This window comes from Bos indicus, chromosome 3 (assembly GCF_029378745.1).
Source record: "Bos indicus isolate NIAB-ARS_2022 breed Sahiwal x Tharparkar chromosome 3, NIAB-ARS_B.indTharparkar_mat_pri_1.0, whole genome shotgun sequence".
Lineage (NCBI taxonomy): Eukaryota > Metazoa > Chordata > Mammalia > Artiodactyla > Bovidae > Bos > Bos indicus.
In genome coordinates, this window is record NC_091762.1 from 110,905,006 (window position 1) to 110,920,305 (window position 15,300).

General features: G+C 39.5%; 2 protein-coding genes and 1 pseudogene across 9 annotated transcripts in view; 2 read left to right on the forward strand and 1 right to left on the reverse strand.

The window, feature by feature from the left end:
* The first annotated feature begins 205 nt into the window (after positions 1-205).
* The window catches only part of ZMYM6 (zinc finger MYM-type containing 6), a 45,120-nt gene continuing 30,025 nt past the window's right edge, over positions 206-15,300 (forward strand). For 3 of the 8 annotated variants that reach the window (XM_070786872.1, XM_070786875.1, XM_070786876.1), the window contains exons 1-3: positions 488-1,639; positions 10,943-11,027; positions 11,843-12,092. In XM_070786872.1, the coding sequence (XP_070642973.1) occupies positions 1,547-1,639; positions 10,943-11,027; positions 11,843-12,092 (428 nt within the window). In that variant the 5' untranslated portion in view covers positions 488-1,546. Of the gene's footprint in view, positions 383-450; positions 1,640-10,942; positions 11,028-11,842; positions 12,093-15,300 lie in introns of those variants that run through there. The other 5 variants (XM_019957894.2, XM_019957892.2, XM_070786873.1 and 2 more) reach the window with 5 other exon arrangements.
* Positions 1,649-10,936, forward strand: LOC109556526 (ribonuclease P protein subunit p20-like). Its single transcript, XM_070786878.1, has one exon. The coding sequence runs from the start codon at positions 8,826-8,828 to the stop codon at positions 9,255-9,257; it is 432 nt and encodes a 143-aa protein (XP_070642979.1). The 5' UTR covers positions 1,649-8,825; the 3' UTR covers positions 9,258-10,936.
* On the reverse strand, positions 3,360-3,828 carry LOC109556525 (small ribosomal subunit protein eS12-like; annotated as a pseudogene).

Sequence of the window (15,300 nt, forward strand, 5' to 3'; positions counted from 1 at the left end):
ATAAGAATGGTGCAGAGCACTTACAGTACCATCTTAGGCCCCTTAGATTCTTCCCCCAAATCCCTTCCTCTAGCTTCTCACTATTGGATCTCTGTCTCTTTAAGAAGTCAACCATATATGAGGAGAGAGAATGCTGGGAAATCAGCTCAGCTCAGATCTGGAGCATGATGGGAAAGGGCGAAGGGGGCGGGGCGGTAACCGAGGCTGCGCACGCGCAGTTGTATGGTTGTTGCGTTGCGATGCATCGTGTAGAAGAATTCCAGTAAGAGAAAGTAATCATTGTCCCGGCGTGGGGCCCCCAGGTTCTGTCCCCGCTTCCCGGAGCGACGAGGGCTTCTCAGGAGCGACGAGGGCTTCTCAGGAGCGACGAGGGCAGCAGACGGTGAGCGCGGTCGACCCCAGCAGGAGGGGCCGTATGGGGCGGGGCTGCGGCCGCGCCACGTGACGAGGCGGGCGCAGGGCGGAAGAAGCGCAGTCTGGGTGGGTGGCTGAAACGTTGGGGTTTCGCCGCAGAGATGGGCTGACAGGCATATGCGGGTCGCGTTCCCTCCATCAGATACAGCGTTGCCGTGTTTGTACCCACTGACAGGCGTGGGAGTTAATGGTGGGGGACGAGATTTGGGGAGCGAATAAGACATGAGCGCTCATAGACTGTTACAACTGTGGCAAGTGGGCACATAAGTTCTCATCTCTCGCACTGGCTTTTAAGCCTGGCGTTGACCATTTCCATGCCTGGCTTGACTGGGTCAAGACAACTTTGCAGAGTTTTCGTTTGCTTTAGGTGTACTACGTCCAATTTAGTATGTTGACTCCTAGGAGAAGGGAAATCTGCTGAATGACTAATCTTGTTTACGAGTAGACGATTGGGCAATGGAGCTCAGAGGGGCTCCTTCCTGGGCATGGACCCCATGAGACCCTGAAAGGTGCAGGTGGACCACTTTAAGGGTATACCAGTTCATTTGGTGGCATCTTGAGCTTAGAGCTTGTCTTAAGGCCAGAGATGGGGTCCCTATGGAGACCTCCAGTGAAGGCTGAGTTAGAGGTGGGGGTGGGGAGCTTGGTGTGCCCCACTTTGAGACATATAAGCTGGAGGTATGCTTCAAGTACTAATTCTCATGGTCTCAGAAACTGTATTTCTAGGTCCTTTCTTCCAAGAGCGTGGTAACTTCCTCTCCCGTCTTGGTCTTCTAGTCTCAATCCCACGGTAACTTTCAACGTACAAAAAATCAAGAGTGTTTGTCTTTAAGATATCAGGGAAGTGGGAACTATTGTTCTAAGACACTTTTTTTTAAAATGTGAAGGCAGCTACTGAAGGAGAAGGCAGGAAGGAGTATAGTCATGGCCTCAGAAGAGTTGTTTTTTCAAATGCTTAGCCCTAAAATCTTGCGCTCAACACAGAGCTTTTGATACAGATACACATGAAGGAGGAAAAAAACAAGAATAAGCTTGAGTACCAATCCTTTATGTTGTGTTTTAGGAATCCAGCTATCTACCACCAAGAAGAAATCTATTTAGACTGAGAAATCCCTTTACGTAAAAAATTAGGATGAAAGAACCTTTGGATGGTGAATGTGGCAAAGCACTGGCACCACAGCAAGCCCTTCTGGACAAAATTAAAGAAGAACCTGACAATGCTCAAGTAAGCATTTCAGCTTTAATTAAAAAAATTTTTTTTAAAATTTCTTTTCTTGTATCTGTTGAATTCAAATTTTTAGTTAAGTTTCTGACTTGTAACCCAAATTGATTTTTTCCCCACATTAGATGGGTAAATTACCTCTTATGTTCCTTGAATGAAAAAAGATCTTGATAACTCTTTCTTTTTGTGGGAGGAAAGTAATGTGTATTACCCTTTTCCCATTATTTGGTACCTTTACAAAGAATTCTTATGTATCTGATAGTAGTTTTCTTTTATTCTGTAAGTATTTGTGGTCTACTCTATGCTAGGCTTTGGAAATCCAGCAGTGAGCAAGGTCAGTTTAATCTCTTCCCTCATAGAGCTTGCCAGTTAGTAGAGGAAATGGACATTACACAAGTAATTGATCACGTTTATATCAGATGTATATCAGATGTATTCAGTTCAGTTCAGTTCAGTAAATATATATAATTACAAACTATGTCAAATGCTGTGGAAAAAAGGCCTAAAATGGGAGATCTGGCTTAGTTCTGATTGGCAGGTGCAGGCTGGAGGAGGATTTGTAAGCTGAATTTTGCAGAATGAATTGACTAGGCAAAGGCATGGAGGATAGTGTTCCAGACAGAGTGATCTGTATATAGGAAAGCTCTCATCTGGGAAGATGCATGGTTCTTTTGAAGAACTGCAAGACCAGTGGGCCTGGGACATAAAAACTGAAAATGGTGATGACGATGATAATGGTGATCATAATGACAATACTAATAGTGGTATTGATATATCAATATGTAGAGTATATCATAATAACATGACATTATAAATAGTAACTTGTTAAAACTTATATGTGCTTAGACAGTGATGAGCACCACTCTTACAACCTTATCATTAGCCCCATTTTTGAGATGAGGAAACCAAAGTACATAGAGATCAAGGAGTTTACCACAGATCATAGCTCCTAAATGGCAAAAACTGAATTCAAATCCAGGTATCAGACTTGAGAGCCTGTGCTATCCTGCTTCTAGGATGAGGCACTGTAAGTAATTTGAGGCCAGATTATGCAGGACTTTGTTACAAATTTTGGTCTTATGTTGGTCTTATCATGAGAACCTTGTGAAGCCATTGTAGGGTATTACTTGGTAGAATAAGATAAACATGTTTGGAAAGATCATATGGCTACCCTTTAGGGACCCAGATTAGAAATCTGTGGACGTCAATGTAGAGAGACCAGCTAGTTGTTTTGGCAAAAAGTGATTTTTTTTGTCTTGGACAATTCCTTTGCCATATACTCCAGTTACTGGCTTTATTGCAGAAGCAAACCAATAATACTGAAAATATAAATAATAATGATTTTATTTCTCATATTATCTCAAAGGCAGTATCATTCCAGGACAGGATGTCAAATAGTTTGTCTGTTCATCAACTCCACGCCTTCCTAAAGGGCTGTGCTGTGAAGGGTTCGGAGGGAGTGTCTGCAGGATGTGGGGTGGGGGATGGTGGTATCTATGACACTTATTTTCCCTCCAGATAGTAATTCTTCTTCCTTTGCCAGAAGTAACCATTTGTTTGCCACGTTTTGTGGATTCTACCTTTTAAGAGTTTTTCACTCTTCCTTTTCCTCTCTTCATTATTTCTCATCTGGACTTTTATAACATTGAGTTTCCTGTTAAACATCATCTCTTCAGTCACATTCATGAAAATCTTGTATAGTGATACCATGGTACTCTTTCTCTCTCTCTCTTTTTTTTTTTTTTGAGTAACAAGAGCCAAGTTTTTAATTAAATCATTTCTTCTATTAGAAGTACCCCTCAATGACATCCTTTGCTTGAGACTCTCTGCTGTAGTCCATAACCACCACACAACTGCAACTATCTGTTTTACAGGGTTTTTTCCCCTCTCTTGTCAGTTTTACAGAGGCCTGCCCTTTCTTCTGTTTTTTTGTTATCATTGTCCTTAATTAGGTTGATTTGTCATTCATTACAAGGGCCTTCACCAACTTGAGATAAGCTCATCAGAGTTAGATGCAAACACAAAAAGATGGGTTTGGCACGTGTCTAAGGCTTTGGTAGCTTTGAAACCCCCCGTGCTGGGCCATCCTGGGTAAGGGTGGTCTTGAGCACCTCTTGTAAAGCGGCTTTAATGTCCATTACACCTCCAGCAGAAATGCCTTCCCCCACCGAGGTGCGGTGGGTTACAGCCATGGTGCCATGGCAGTGGTGGAGCCGAAGCTTGAATGCTCCTAAACCTCTGCCTCCCATGTGACTCACAGCGGCAGGGAAAGAGCCCTAAGGTACTCTTTACAAGTTTGATGACATGGTTCTCTTTAAAGACCTTGTCTCCTCATGTGGGATAAAACATAAACTTTTTCATGTTATATCCAAACTATCCACATTTAGACCTTTGTTTCCCTCTTCACTATCACCACTCATCCTTCCCACCTTTTCTAATCTAGGATCCTGCAAACTATTTGCATTTCACAAAAAGGTATATTCTGTTAATTTTTGTTTCCTTGCCTTTGCACATGCCATTTCTTCTGCCTTTGTATCCTAAACTAGGTAGCTTGGCAGAAAGTTTCTCCTCTTTTAAGATACGGTTTAACTGTCTTGTCACTTAGAATTAGCCTCTCTCTCTCTCTCTCTATTCTTTAAATTGTGTGTAGTGCTTTCATTTTTATGAATTTTGTTTTCAGAGTCTGGTCTTACTTGACCTCAGTTGCTTGCACAATGACTGCATGTGCTCAATAATTAAAATAAAAGAGCCTGTGTTTCACAGACGAGGAAACAGCATGAAGGAGTAAGTGACTTCATCAAGGTCTCATGGCAAAGCTGGCATACAAAACCAGTTTTTAAGATTCCAGATCCAATATTTCTTTCATTGTACTTTGCCTGTAGTCGAAAAATTTAAGAAATATTGAACCATGAATTAATTGAGTATTCTTTCTGAATATAAAAATTGTGGTAAAGAAAATCCCACTGACAGCTTGCAATGTAAATTTATGTGGATGGGGGCTTCTTCAGTTCTCTTTGGTTTATATTAATGCTTGAAGGTGAATGGGCTATGATTTTTCATGATTGAGTGTCGGCTATGATGGAAAAGCCAATTGAACAAATAGTGTGTGCTCCTTTTCATGTTTGCATATTGTAAATATTTGAATACTGGAAAATAGTAGAGAAGAAGTTGAAAAAGTTGGCTATTTCCTCATGTACCAGGGGTCTGCTCTGGATACTAAAGCTATATGAATTGTCACTCAGTGATTCAGTGAGCTTTTATTCCTGCTTATATGACCTATAGCACTTGTTGAACACTGTTGAAAGCAGTTTATACATGACACTCACAAATCCTGTGAGTTAAGTATGTTATTATTCCCGTTTCACACACAAGGATACAGACACACAGATAAAACGTAACACAACCTAGTACATCGATGAGCTAGCATTTGAACCCAAGTGGTCTGGTTCAAGAGCCCAAACCCTTAACCAGGATGCTAAGCTGTGTGAGTTATTTTGTTTTCAGAGGTGCTACAGAGATGAAAAGATAGGGCCGCTGCTCTCAAGTGAATTGATGGCATGAGGGGGAGTAAAGGTATGGAAATGGGAGAGGTATTATTTGTGGTGACTGTGCCCTGCCAAAGGTATGCTGATTGTGTCTTGCCCATTCTCATTTAAACTCTACAAACATAGGAGGGAAGTATCTTTACCCCATTTTAAAAAGGAGGAAACTGAAGGAAGGACAGGTTAGGTAACTTACCAAACTCAAAGGAAGCATCAGAGTTAGAGTAGGAACTTAGCTTGGACTGACTTCAAACGTGTTCTTTCTGTTGCTTTGTGCTCCCTCTGTACAGATACAGAATCTGTGCAGATAATCTGTACAGATACAGAATCAGAATATGATATAATTACCATAATTTTAAATATTGTGTAAGGTGCATGGGGAACATAGGAAAAGGATACCTATGTCTGTCTAGGGAGAAGAGGAAGGTTTCACAGGGCGGGTAGTGCTTGAGTTACAGCAGTTGATTAAAACCTTCAGACAGAGAAGAGAGCATGTGCCAAATCATTGAGGGGTGAGAGAATGTGATATATTCAGTGGTTGGGTATTTCAACAGTAAAGTGGGAGAAGAGAATAAATTTTAGATATTTAGATAGAATTGATCCGACTTAAAGATAGTATATGAGGTATGAGGGTCAAGGAGGATCCAGGAAAACTCAGAGGTTTCTGGCTTCAGTAAGTTCAGTTTGTGATGATACTATTTACTGAGGGGCTAGGAACAGGATTTAAGGGGAAAGAATAAGTGTAGTTGGAGATCTGTTGTGTTCAAGGGGCTCATGGGGGCATTCAAGTGATAATTTTGCCCTCGGAGGCGCCTGCATGTATTTAGAGATTAGAGAGTTATCTGTATGTAGGTATTGTGTTGCCAGTTAAAAACAATGTTCAGTTACATTTGCCTATCAAATGAACAATGAATATTTTTTTCATGTAAGTATTGGTGGGGCTAGTGGTAAAGAACCTGCTTGCCAATATAGGTAGATGTAAGAGACGTAGGTTTGGTCCCTGGGTTGGGAAGATCCCCTGGAGAAGGGCATGGCAGCCCACTCCAGTATTCTTGCCTGGAAGACCCCCTGGACAAAGGAGCCTGGTGGGCCATAGTCCATAGGGTTGCAAAGAGTCGGACACGACTGAAGTGACTTAGCATGCATGTTGCATGCAGTATTTGGGACTTATACTAAAAAATTATTTGTTGTTTATTTGAAATTTAAAATTAACTGGTTGTTTTATATTTTTATTTGCTCTATTTGGTCACCCTGTATAGGTGATGGTTGAAGACATGAAAGTGGATGAGATTGTTCAGGGAACAAAAATAGAAAAAAGAGTAGAGCTCAGGATAGAGCGCTGGGAACTGGATTAATTTAATGCTTCAAAATGGCTTCAAGTAATCTCCCAAGCAGCAGCCTTGTTATTACCTGGGAAACTATTAGAAATGTATGTTCTTGGTGGTTCATGCTCCAGACCTGCTGAATAAGAAATTTTGAGGCTGAAACCCAAAAGTCTATGTCTTAACAAGATTTTAAGGGTTTCCAATGCCACTGAATTTGGGACCATTGACTTTGTTGTTGCTTAGTTGCTAAGTTGAGTCCAACTCTTTTGTGACCCCATGGACTGTAGCCCACCAAACTTCTCTGTCCGTGGGATTTCCCAAGCAAGAATACTGGAGTGGGTTGCCATTTCCTTCTCCAGAGGATCTTCCCGACCTAGCGATTGAACCTGTGTCTCCTGCATTGGCAGGCAGATTCTTTACCACTGAACCACCTGGGGAGCCCACCTTTTACTTGGGATGAGTATAAGATTAACGAAGGATACTAAGAAATAGTAATGATGAATTGAAATAACATAATCAGAAGGCAACCAATAGAATTATTGGTGATGTCAGATGTTTTTGAGAGACCAAGAAAGATAAAACCTAAAATTGTTTATTGAATTATGCAATTTGAGATAATTGGTTATCTTTCAGTTGAAGCAACAGCTTGATTGCATTGTGTTCAGGAGGGAATCAAAGTGAAGAAGTAGAGAAAGAATGGGATACTTTTTCTGTTAAGTTTGGTTGAAAAGGGAGAGAGAAGAGAGGTCAGTAGTTCCCTATGGAATAGGTTCCTTATAAGCTGAAGGGAAGAAACCAACATAGAAGTTGTAAAAGGAACAAAGGCAGGAATGACTGAGACTCCTTGAGGGTCATGATATTTGGTACCCATGCCAAACTCTTGCTGAACTCTGTAACGTAAAATTGCTGAATAGTTGCTGAGTTGCCGAAAGGAAAGAACAGTGCTAAGAACTGGACTATTTCCAGACTAAGGAAACCATACCTTTCTCTAGAAACAGATGAGGTGTGCTTGATAACCCAATCAAATGTACAGAACAGATTTATCCTCCAATCCAAATTCTTAGTCAACAGCTTGTGTAAGCCTGCTTGAACTTCCTTCTTTGCCCCGTAAAATCTCCTATGCATTCTCCTCCACTGGGACGCTATTCTGGCTTCCTCCAGAATCTGTGATCCCTGAATTGCAGTTCTAAGAACCCATATAGACTACCTTTTTGCCTCTTTACAGTTCATGCCGCTTTCATTGACAAGGTGGAGAGAGGCTTAGGATATACAAAGAAAGTATGAAGTGCTGTAAGAAGGGGGAGGGAAAGGGACTCCGAAAACAGGCATGGTTTCAGCCATGGCTGAGGAGGTTGCCTTTTCCTGTGAGGTTCAAGGACAGTTTGCCAGCCCGTGTGTAGGCATGGTGGAGGAGGCAGTCAGGATGCTGAGGGAATTCTTACTTAGCTGCCTCTATTTTCTTGGTGAAATAGAAGCATTACTGAGTCAGAAATATATGGGGTTTGGACTTATGAGTGATGGAGGTGTGGAACAGTTACTTTGTCAAGTAAGAGAAACTGACTAGGGAAATGTAGCAGGCATATTAGAAAAATATTAAGAGATTGAGTTGATGATAGACGATCTTTTATTGAGTCTTAAGTGTTCTTTTTGGTTAAGTTGAAGGCAGTCTATATATGTACTTTTAACTTCTCCTTTTTCACAAGTGCCAGTAAATGAATATTGTTATTTAAGTATAGTGTTTAAGAATGTCCACTTTGAATTGCCAGGTGGTTCAGTGGTAAAAGACTCCAGTATTCTTGCCTGGAAAATTCCGTGGACAGAGGAGCCTGGTGGGCTACAGCCTATGGGGTTGCAAAGAGTTGGACACGACTGAGTGACTGAGCACACACACACACTTTGAATTGAATGAATTTGGACTCACTCATTCAACAAATATTTATTCAGTGTTATAATTATGAAAATAATAATAAGAGCTAGCATTTTGTTGATGAGTCATATTTAACTTTTGGCTAATTGTAAGGCATCATGCTATGTACTTTATTTGTTTTAAATCATATGTCCCATAAATTCACTCCAGTGAGTTAGGTAATACTGTCTTTTTAGATAAGGAAATTGGAACTGAAAAAGATTAAATAACTTATTCCTAAATACTGGGATTGCTAGCGTTGTCATTCCTACAGCGCACCCTTTCCTTCTCTCCCTTTCTTAGAGCTGGGGGTTGTGGACAGCGTCTTGTATCCCAGCCAGTTGCTTGAGTGGCCTGGCAGGGGAGTGGGCCACGAGCATGTGGAGGGCACTGTGGACTGAAGAGAGACACACAGCATGGCTGAAAATCGAGAGCCTATTGGGGTTGTCAAGGCTGAGCCTGACCCAGTGGAGTATACCCTGTGGGAGCGGCTTCCCCACCGCCTGCCCTGGAGGCCCAGTGACATTTATGTCCACAAGAAGACTGGCCTTATGGTCCAGCTGGCCTGCTGCCAGAAACTGCTAGGCCGAAGGGCAGGGATTCAGAATGCCTGCACTGAGATCTTCATCCACCACTTGGGCCTGCCTGTCACCCGTGTCATTCACATTGCCCTACAGCTGCAGGCTAGCAGCTTCAGGTCTTTGCACACGGCTGCCAGAACCTCCGCCTTAGAGCTTGTGGATGAGTGGGAACCAGGGACGGATACAGGAGAGCCGCTGCTCCAGATCTGCAACAACTCAGCCATCCGTATCTGTGTCTTCAGGGTCACCCTCAAGAAATTGAAATGAGGCTGGCCCGCCTTAGCCACCCAGCCGCCTACAGCTAGACTCAGATGTGGCTCTTCTTGTATCGATTACTGTCATGGACCTTCTACTAGAGCCACGTAGGAAAAAGCCTGTCCCCTTGCAGCCCAGAGAACTGTGAACTGAGCAGGCAAATAGTGTCTTTTGTTGGGCCCAAGCAGTGGGTTTTCCTGAATCTTTGTGTTCTGTAACCATTGTCCTATACGATAAAAAGTTTCAAGTTGTGTCGGTGCCTGGCCACCCCACTGCAAAAAAAGAACCAGGATTGCACTTGTTTCTGTCTGTCAGAGCCCTTAGTCTTCTCCGTTGTGTAATGTTGACTGTGCTGGGTGTTGAATGTACAGAAGTGGAAAAACAGATAGGATCCCTGCCTGTGGTGGACATGGTCCTTTCAGTCTAGTGTGGGAGGAAGAGGGATGTTAGACATTAAGCAGATTATCACCCAAATAAATATGAAGTGATGAATTATGACAAGTGCTGTGAGTGAAAGGAGATGGGAGAGCCTATACCAGGGAAACTTCACTTGGGGGCCAGGGTTGGAATTCATTATTGTAATTATGTTATATTGTATTTGTACATTTGTGAGGGAGAGAGCATGGGTTTTGAAACAGACCTAGGTTTGATTCCCATTTGTGCACTTGCTATTTTTGTGACCTTGTGCAAGTTGATGAACGTCTCTAAAGCTCACTTTTCTCATCCATAGAGAAGGTTCAGTAGGTCTCACGTTATAGGCAGTAGCTTGTTTGGTGCCATGGAAAGTGGTAAATTAATGCAGTGGTTTTTAATCTTTGGCATTTACTATTCCAGAGAAATGCCCGAGTAACTTTGGGAACTGATACATCAGTTATTTTGCTAAGTACAGGGAGATTAAAACAGTTACTGCTTATTATCACCATTGTTTCAAAAAAAGTAAGACTATTTTTAAAAAAGCTTTTTATTTTGAAATATGTAGGGCTATTTTAACATCTGTTCCCTCCCCCCAAATGTAGGATAGTTCATATCTCAGAATAAAGGGCAGTCTTTTCTAAGGGAGATTCGTGTATTTAAATTTTTTTCCATGATTATATATTATTTTAAAGCATTTTGAAGAATATATTAAAGATAAATCTGATTTAAGCTGTGATGATTTTGTATATAATGAGCAGATTGCATTGAAACACATATCTTTTCTGCCATTAACAGATATGACAGCTTGCAAATCTGTTGGATAAAATTACTAATGTGATCCAAACTCGAAATCACTCAGATTTAATTTCATTTATTGCTCCCTTATAAACACAGCCTAAAAAAAAGTAGTGCTCAGCATTGAAATATCTGTGTATAGCAAGATTAAATTAAAAAAAATTTTTTAATTGGAGGATAATTGCCTTACAATATTCTGTTGGTTTCTGCCATATAGCAACACAGGTATACGTATGTCCCCTCCCTTTCAAGATTACATGTGGTAAGTAAATATAAGTATCATAAAAGATTCTCCAGTTACAGGATCCTTTTTGTAAAGATTAAATCAGCCTAATAACTCGTAAATTTTGACTTTTGAAGTATTTGTGAAGGTGACTAGGATTATAAGGTAGAAGAGATAAATATGACGATTATTTTTTTTGTTTGAATTTCTGGTTTACTCAGGTACTAACACTATACTGTTTCTCTGTCTCTTCTTTTTCTTTAAGGAATATATACATGCTTCAAAGCCCAAAGCTCAGGAAAGTGAACTGAAAATCAGTGCTGTGTTTTCAGTCAGTGATAGTCCTCTTGGTAAGAAGCAGAACTGTAAGTTAGTTGCGATCCGTATCTGTTCTATTCTGACTAGTAGAATGGATGGAAAGTACCTCCTCGTGTAAGTCTGTTTTCTTCCTTTAGACAAAGCAGTGCTTTTCAGACTGGCTGGTTGGTCTTGACCACAATTGTAAAAAGTGGAATATGATTACAGTTGATCCTTGAACACATGGATTTGAATGGGTGCAGGTCAGCTTATTTGGGTGATTTTTTTCAATAAATACAGTACCAGTATTTTCATTTTATAGATCTGTAAATTAAGTATGGGGAGATTTTTATGTTCAGTTGGAAATCGCAATATGTGAAATCAAAAGAATTAGAGTTTGAGTCCTGATTCTATCCAAAGTTTCAGCTGCCTGCCCTTGGATGAGTCATTTGTCTGTTCTTTTGGTTTTGAGGCAGACATAGCAGGACATGGATTTTCGACTGCATGGGGTTGGCACCCCCGCCCCTGAATTGCTCATGGGTCAACTGTATATCAGAGTGTGATGCATATAGTAAGGAAACATATTATTTCATAAAACTGTTGTTTCAGCTATTTAATTTTGTATGCCTATTCACATACATACAAATCTGCGTATGTGTCTCCTGGGTTGTAATGTGAAATGTGGTTCTTTCTGTGTGTCACGGTTAAATAAATTGGAAATCACCTGTTCTGGAGTGGTTCATTGTCTCCATATTGGATTTCCAGACTGAGGGAATTTGTCCTAAAAAATAGAGAATGTATATATGTTCATGTTGATATGAAAATTTTTTTTTTCTGTTTGTTTCTTTTTCTTATTTTGTTTTTATAGCCCAACAGTTGACCCCAGGCTTTCAGCTTTCTCTTGCATCATCTGGCCCAAATGTATCACTTCCTTCAGTTCCAGCTGTAGCTCTTCAGGTTTTTTGCTCTGGTTGTAAAAAAATGCTTTATAAAGGTCAAACTGCATTTCATAAGACAGGATCTACTCAGCTCTTTTGCTCCACAAGGTGCATCATCGGACATTCTTCGTCTGTCTGCCTACTACCTCCTCCCAAGAAAACCTGTGCAAACTGCTCAAAGTATGAGTTTCTTAATTATATCTTTTTATTTTTTTAGTGTATTTAGTTCAAACATACTATCACTACTATAAATTTCTTTAGCACATTTCTTTGGAAATATTTTTTAGCTAATTGAGAAATTTGCAAATTCTAAAGTTTATAAAGTTAAATAAGTGACTTGATGTAAAAAAGGATTGCCTAACCCAGTTTTCCTATGTCTTTCGATTTAAATTTTACTAGAAAGAAAGAAACTCTTTGAGAGATTGCAGGATCACTCATATATTGTATGTCTGTTGTAATTGTAGACAACCATTTAAAATTATTTGTTATCTTGAAAGTTACTGAAGTATAGAATGAAATAATATCACCCTTATAATGGTATTTGAAAGTTATTTAATTCTTTAGAAGGTAATTGGCCACAAAAGTAATGCATTTATTCCTGAGAAGTCCTTGTGAGCTTTTGTTGGAGGTCACTGTTGCCTTGTAATAACGCGTAGATGCAGAGAGAGGAAGAAGTAGCAACAGCGTCCTATAAATTTCTTTCTTGGGAATTACTTGGTGGTCCAGTGGTTAGGACTCTGCACTTCCAGTGCGGGGGGCATGGGTTTGGTCCCTGGTTGGGGAACTAGGTAAGATCCTGCGTGCTAGGCACTGTGTGGGCAGAAAAATAAAAAATAATAAAGTTAATAATAATCATAAACTTATCTCAGTAAGTTTGAAGAATTTGGCATGTTTTGCCTATTTGTGAGGTACTGTAATTCTAGGAATATAGTGAGTTGTGGAGTAGTCACTAATGTGGAGCAAGAAACAAGCGTGGTTTTAGATTGTATTAATAGCTCTATCACTTACTAGCTGTATGACCTTGGGCTAGATATTTAACTTTTCTCAGCCTCAGTTTCTTCATGAGTAAGTAATATCTACTTCCTCAGGTTTTAGTGAGAAAGTGTTAGCACAGGACCTAGCACATAGCAAATGCTTAATAAGTGGGATCCTATTATTTTAAATAATAAATTTGATATTATGTATAGTTAACATATAATTTGTGACCTCTATTTTGTCTTTGGAGACATAACGATAGTTTCTTTATCTGATTGGTTGTGTTGACCTTAGGTATCTAAAAGTAGATCCTATTAAAATGGAAATCCCCAACTAAAAGGAAAGAGAAATTTTAAAATACTTTACTTAAATATTCAGATTTACTTTTATTACAAAATGCCCAATACCTTACTTTAACTTTTTTGTGTCATTCTCATGAAACTGATCTGGAAGAATAAATTCTCCTCTGTCTCCCAGTTTGTTCAAGGTCGTGTCCATTGAGTTGGTGACGCTATCTAACCATCCCATACCATTTCATTCTCTGCTGCCCTCTTTTCTTTCTGCCTCAGTCTTTCCCAGTATCAGGGTCTTTTCCAGTGAGTTGGTTCTTTGTATCAGGTGGCCAAAGTATTGGAGCTTTAGCTTCAGCAGTGATCCTTCCAATGAATATTCAGGGTTGATTTCCTTTAGGATTGACTGGTTTGATCTTGCAGTCCAAGGGACTCTCAAGAGTCTTCTCCTGCACCGTAGTTCGAAAGCATGAATTCTTTGGTGCTCAGCTTTCTTTATGGTCCAACTCTCACATCCATACATAACTACGGGGAAAACCAAATTTAGTTTTCTGATTTTAGGTGTTCAGCTTCAATATATCAAATATCAAGAGGAAATTAATTAAATTTTACTTTATTTTATTTTTTGACCAAGTCACATGGTACATGGGATCTTAGTTCCACCCGAAGATTGAACCCATGCCCCCTGCAGTAGAAATGTGGAGTCTTAACCACTGGACCGAGGAAGCCCAAATTAATTAAATTGGAAAGAATAGAGCATGACTTATACATCCAAATACATATTATTTTCTTAAAAATAGTCACTCTTGTCATTGGCTTTTTACCACAGTACTGTTGTTGAGAAAAATTTTTTGTCTCCTGATCTGGCATTGCCTTCAGAGACTGTGAAACATTCCTTTAGGCTAAGTTAGGTGATAAATCTATCTTTTCAGCTAGGGTTTGATTTTTGCAAGTTGCCAGAAGTTACTTGATGTCTCCAACTGACTGTTGTAGATGATTAAATTGAGTCATACTGTTAAACATGATATCTGACTATAAAATTAAGAAGTTGTGCTTAGAGTTCTTATAAACTAAATGAGAAATTAGAAAAAGTGTTTGAGCCATGTTGTTGTTGGAAGAGGTATAGTTTTTCTAAGGTGAATGTTTAGGTGTAGCATATACATTTGGATGTGTAAGGTTTAGAATGCATTTATATTCATGTGCACAGATTTTCATTAAAAAGTCATTCTCATTGGTATATGTATGTATACATGGCACTTGTAGGTTTTCATTATTAAATGAAATTCTTAATTGCTTTGATTTTAGTAGAAGAATCACTTTTCAGTATTAATATTTCATGTGCATGTAAGCATATCCACTTGGTCCTCAAGATTGACTATTTTTTATTAAGGCTGAGTTATAGAAGATTAAAGTACTGCTCTGTTGCCTTTGGAATTCTTTTGTAGTTTACCATAGAATAGTTAAGTGTGATGAAGGTGCAGGATGGAAGGTGGAGTAGTGAAATGATGAGCTGCGTACATGGTAGACTCAGCGCCTTGATTTACATTCTGGCTTCACTGCTTATCCAGCTGAATGACTTTGACAAGCTATTTAACCTTTCTGATGTGGTCTCCCAATAATACTTACCTTATAGAGTTTTTTTGTGATCATTAGATTGGATAATTTGAGTCAAGAGAACAATATCTGGCACATAGTAATTACCCAGTACGTTATTATAGTACATAATATTATTGCCAGTATTATTCTTTACTATGTGGCCTGCACTAGTGTTTCTAATTAATGACTATTTCCTTCAGTTTTTTATACTTGTCAGAAGAATGGCAGTAACTTAGCCTCTGTTTTTACTGGCAGTGCTTATTGTAACAGTGAGCTCTCACAAAATAACTCTAGGAGTCTCATAGAACAACTCAGTTATTTCTGTTCTTTTTGTCTCATTCTTGTTTCCATCTGTCCTCTGATACCAAGCCTTAATAACCCTTGTTTGTCATTTGTTTCTTGGATCTCTTCAGTTACAGTGAAGTTTTCTATATCATGCTAATTTTTAATGCAAATCTTTGATAATTTGTTTCTCAAATCTTACATTTGAATAAAAAATTTTTTCATTCGTTGTTTCATTTATGCTT

Coding starts and splice junctions, on each gene's coding strand:
- LOC109556526 (XM_070786878.1), top strand. CDS start 8,826: ATGGCTGAAAATCGAGAGCCTATTGGGGTTGTCAAGGCTGAGCCTGAC.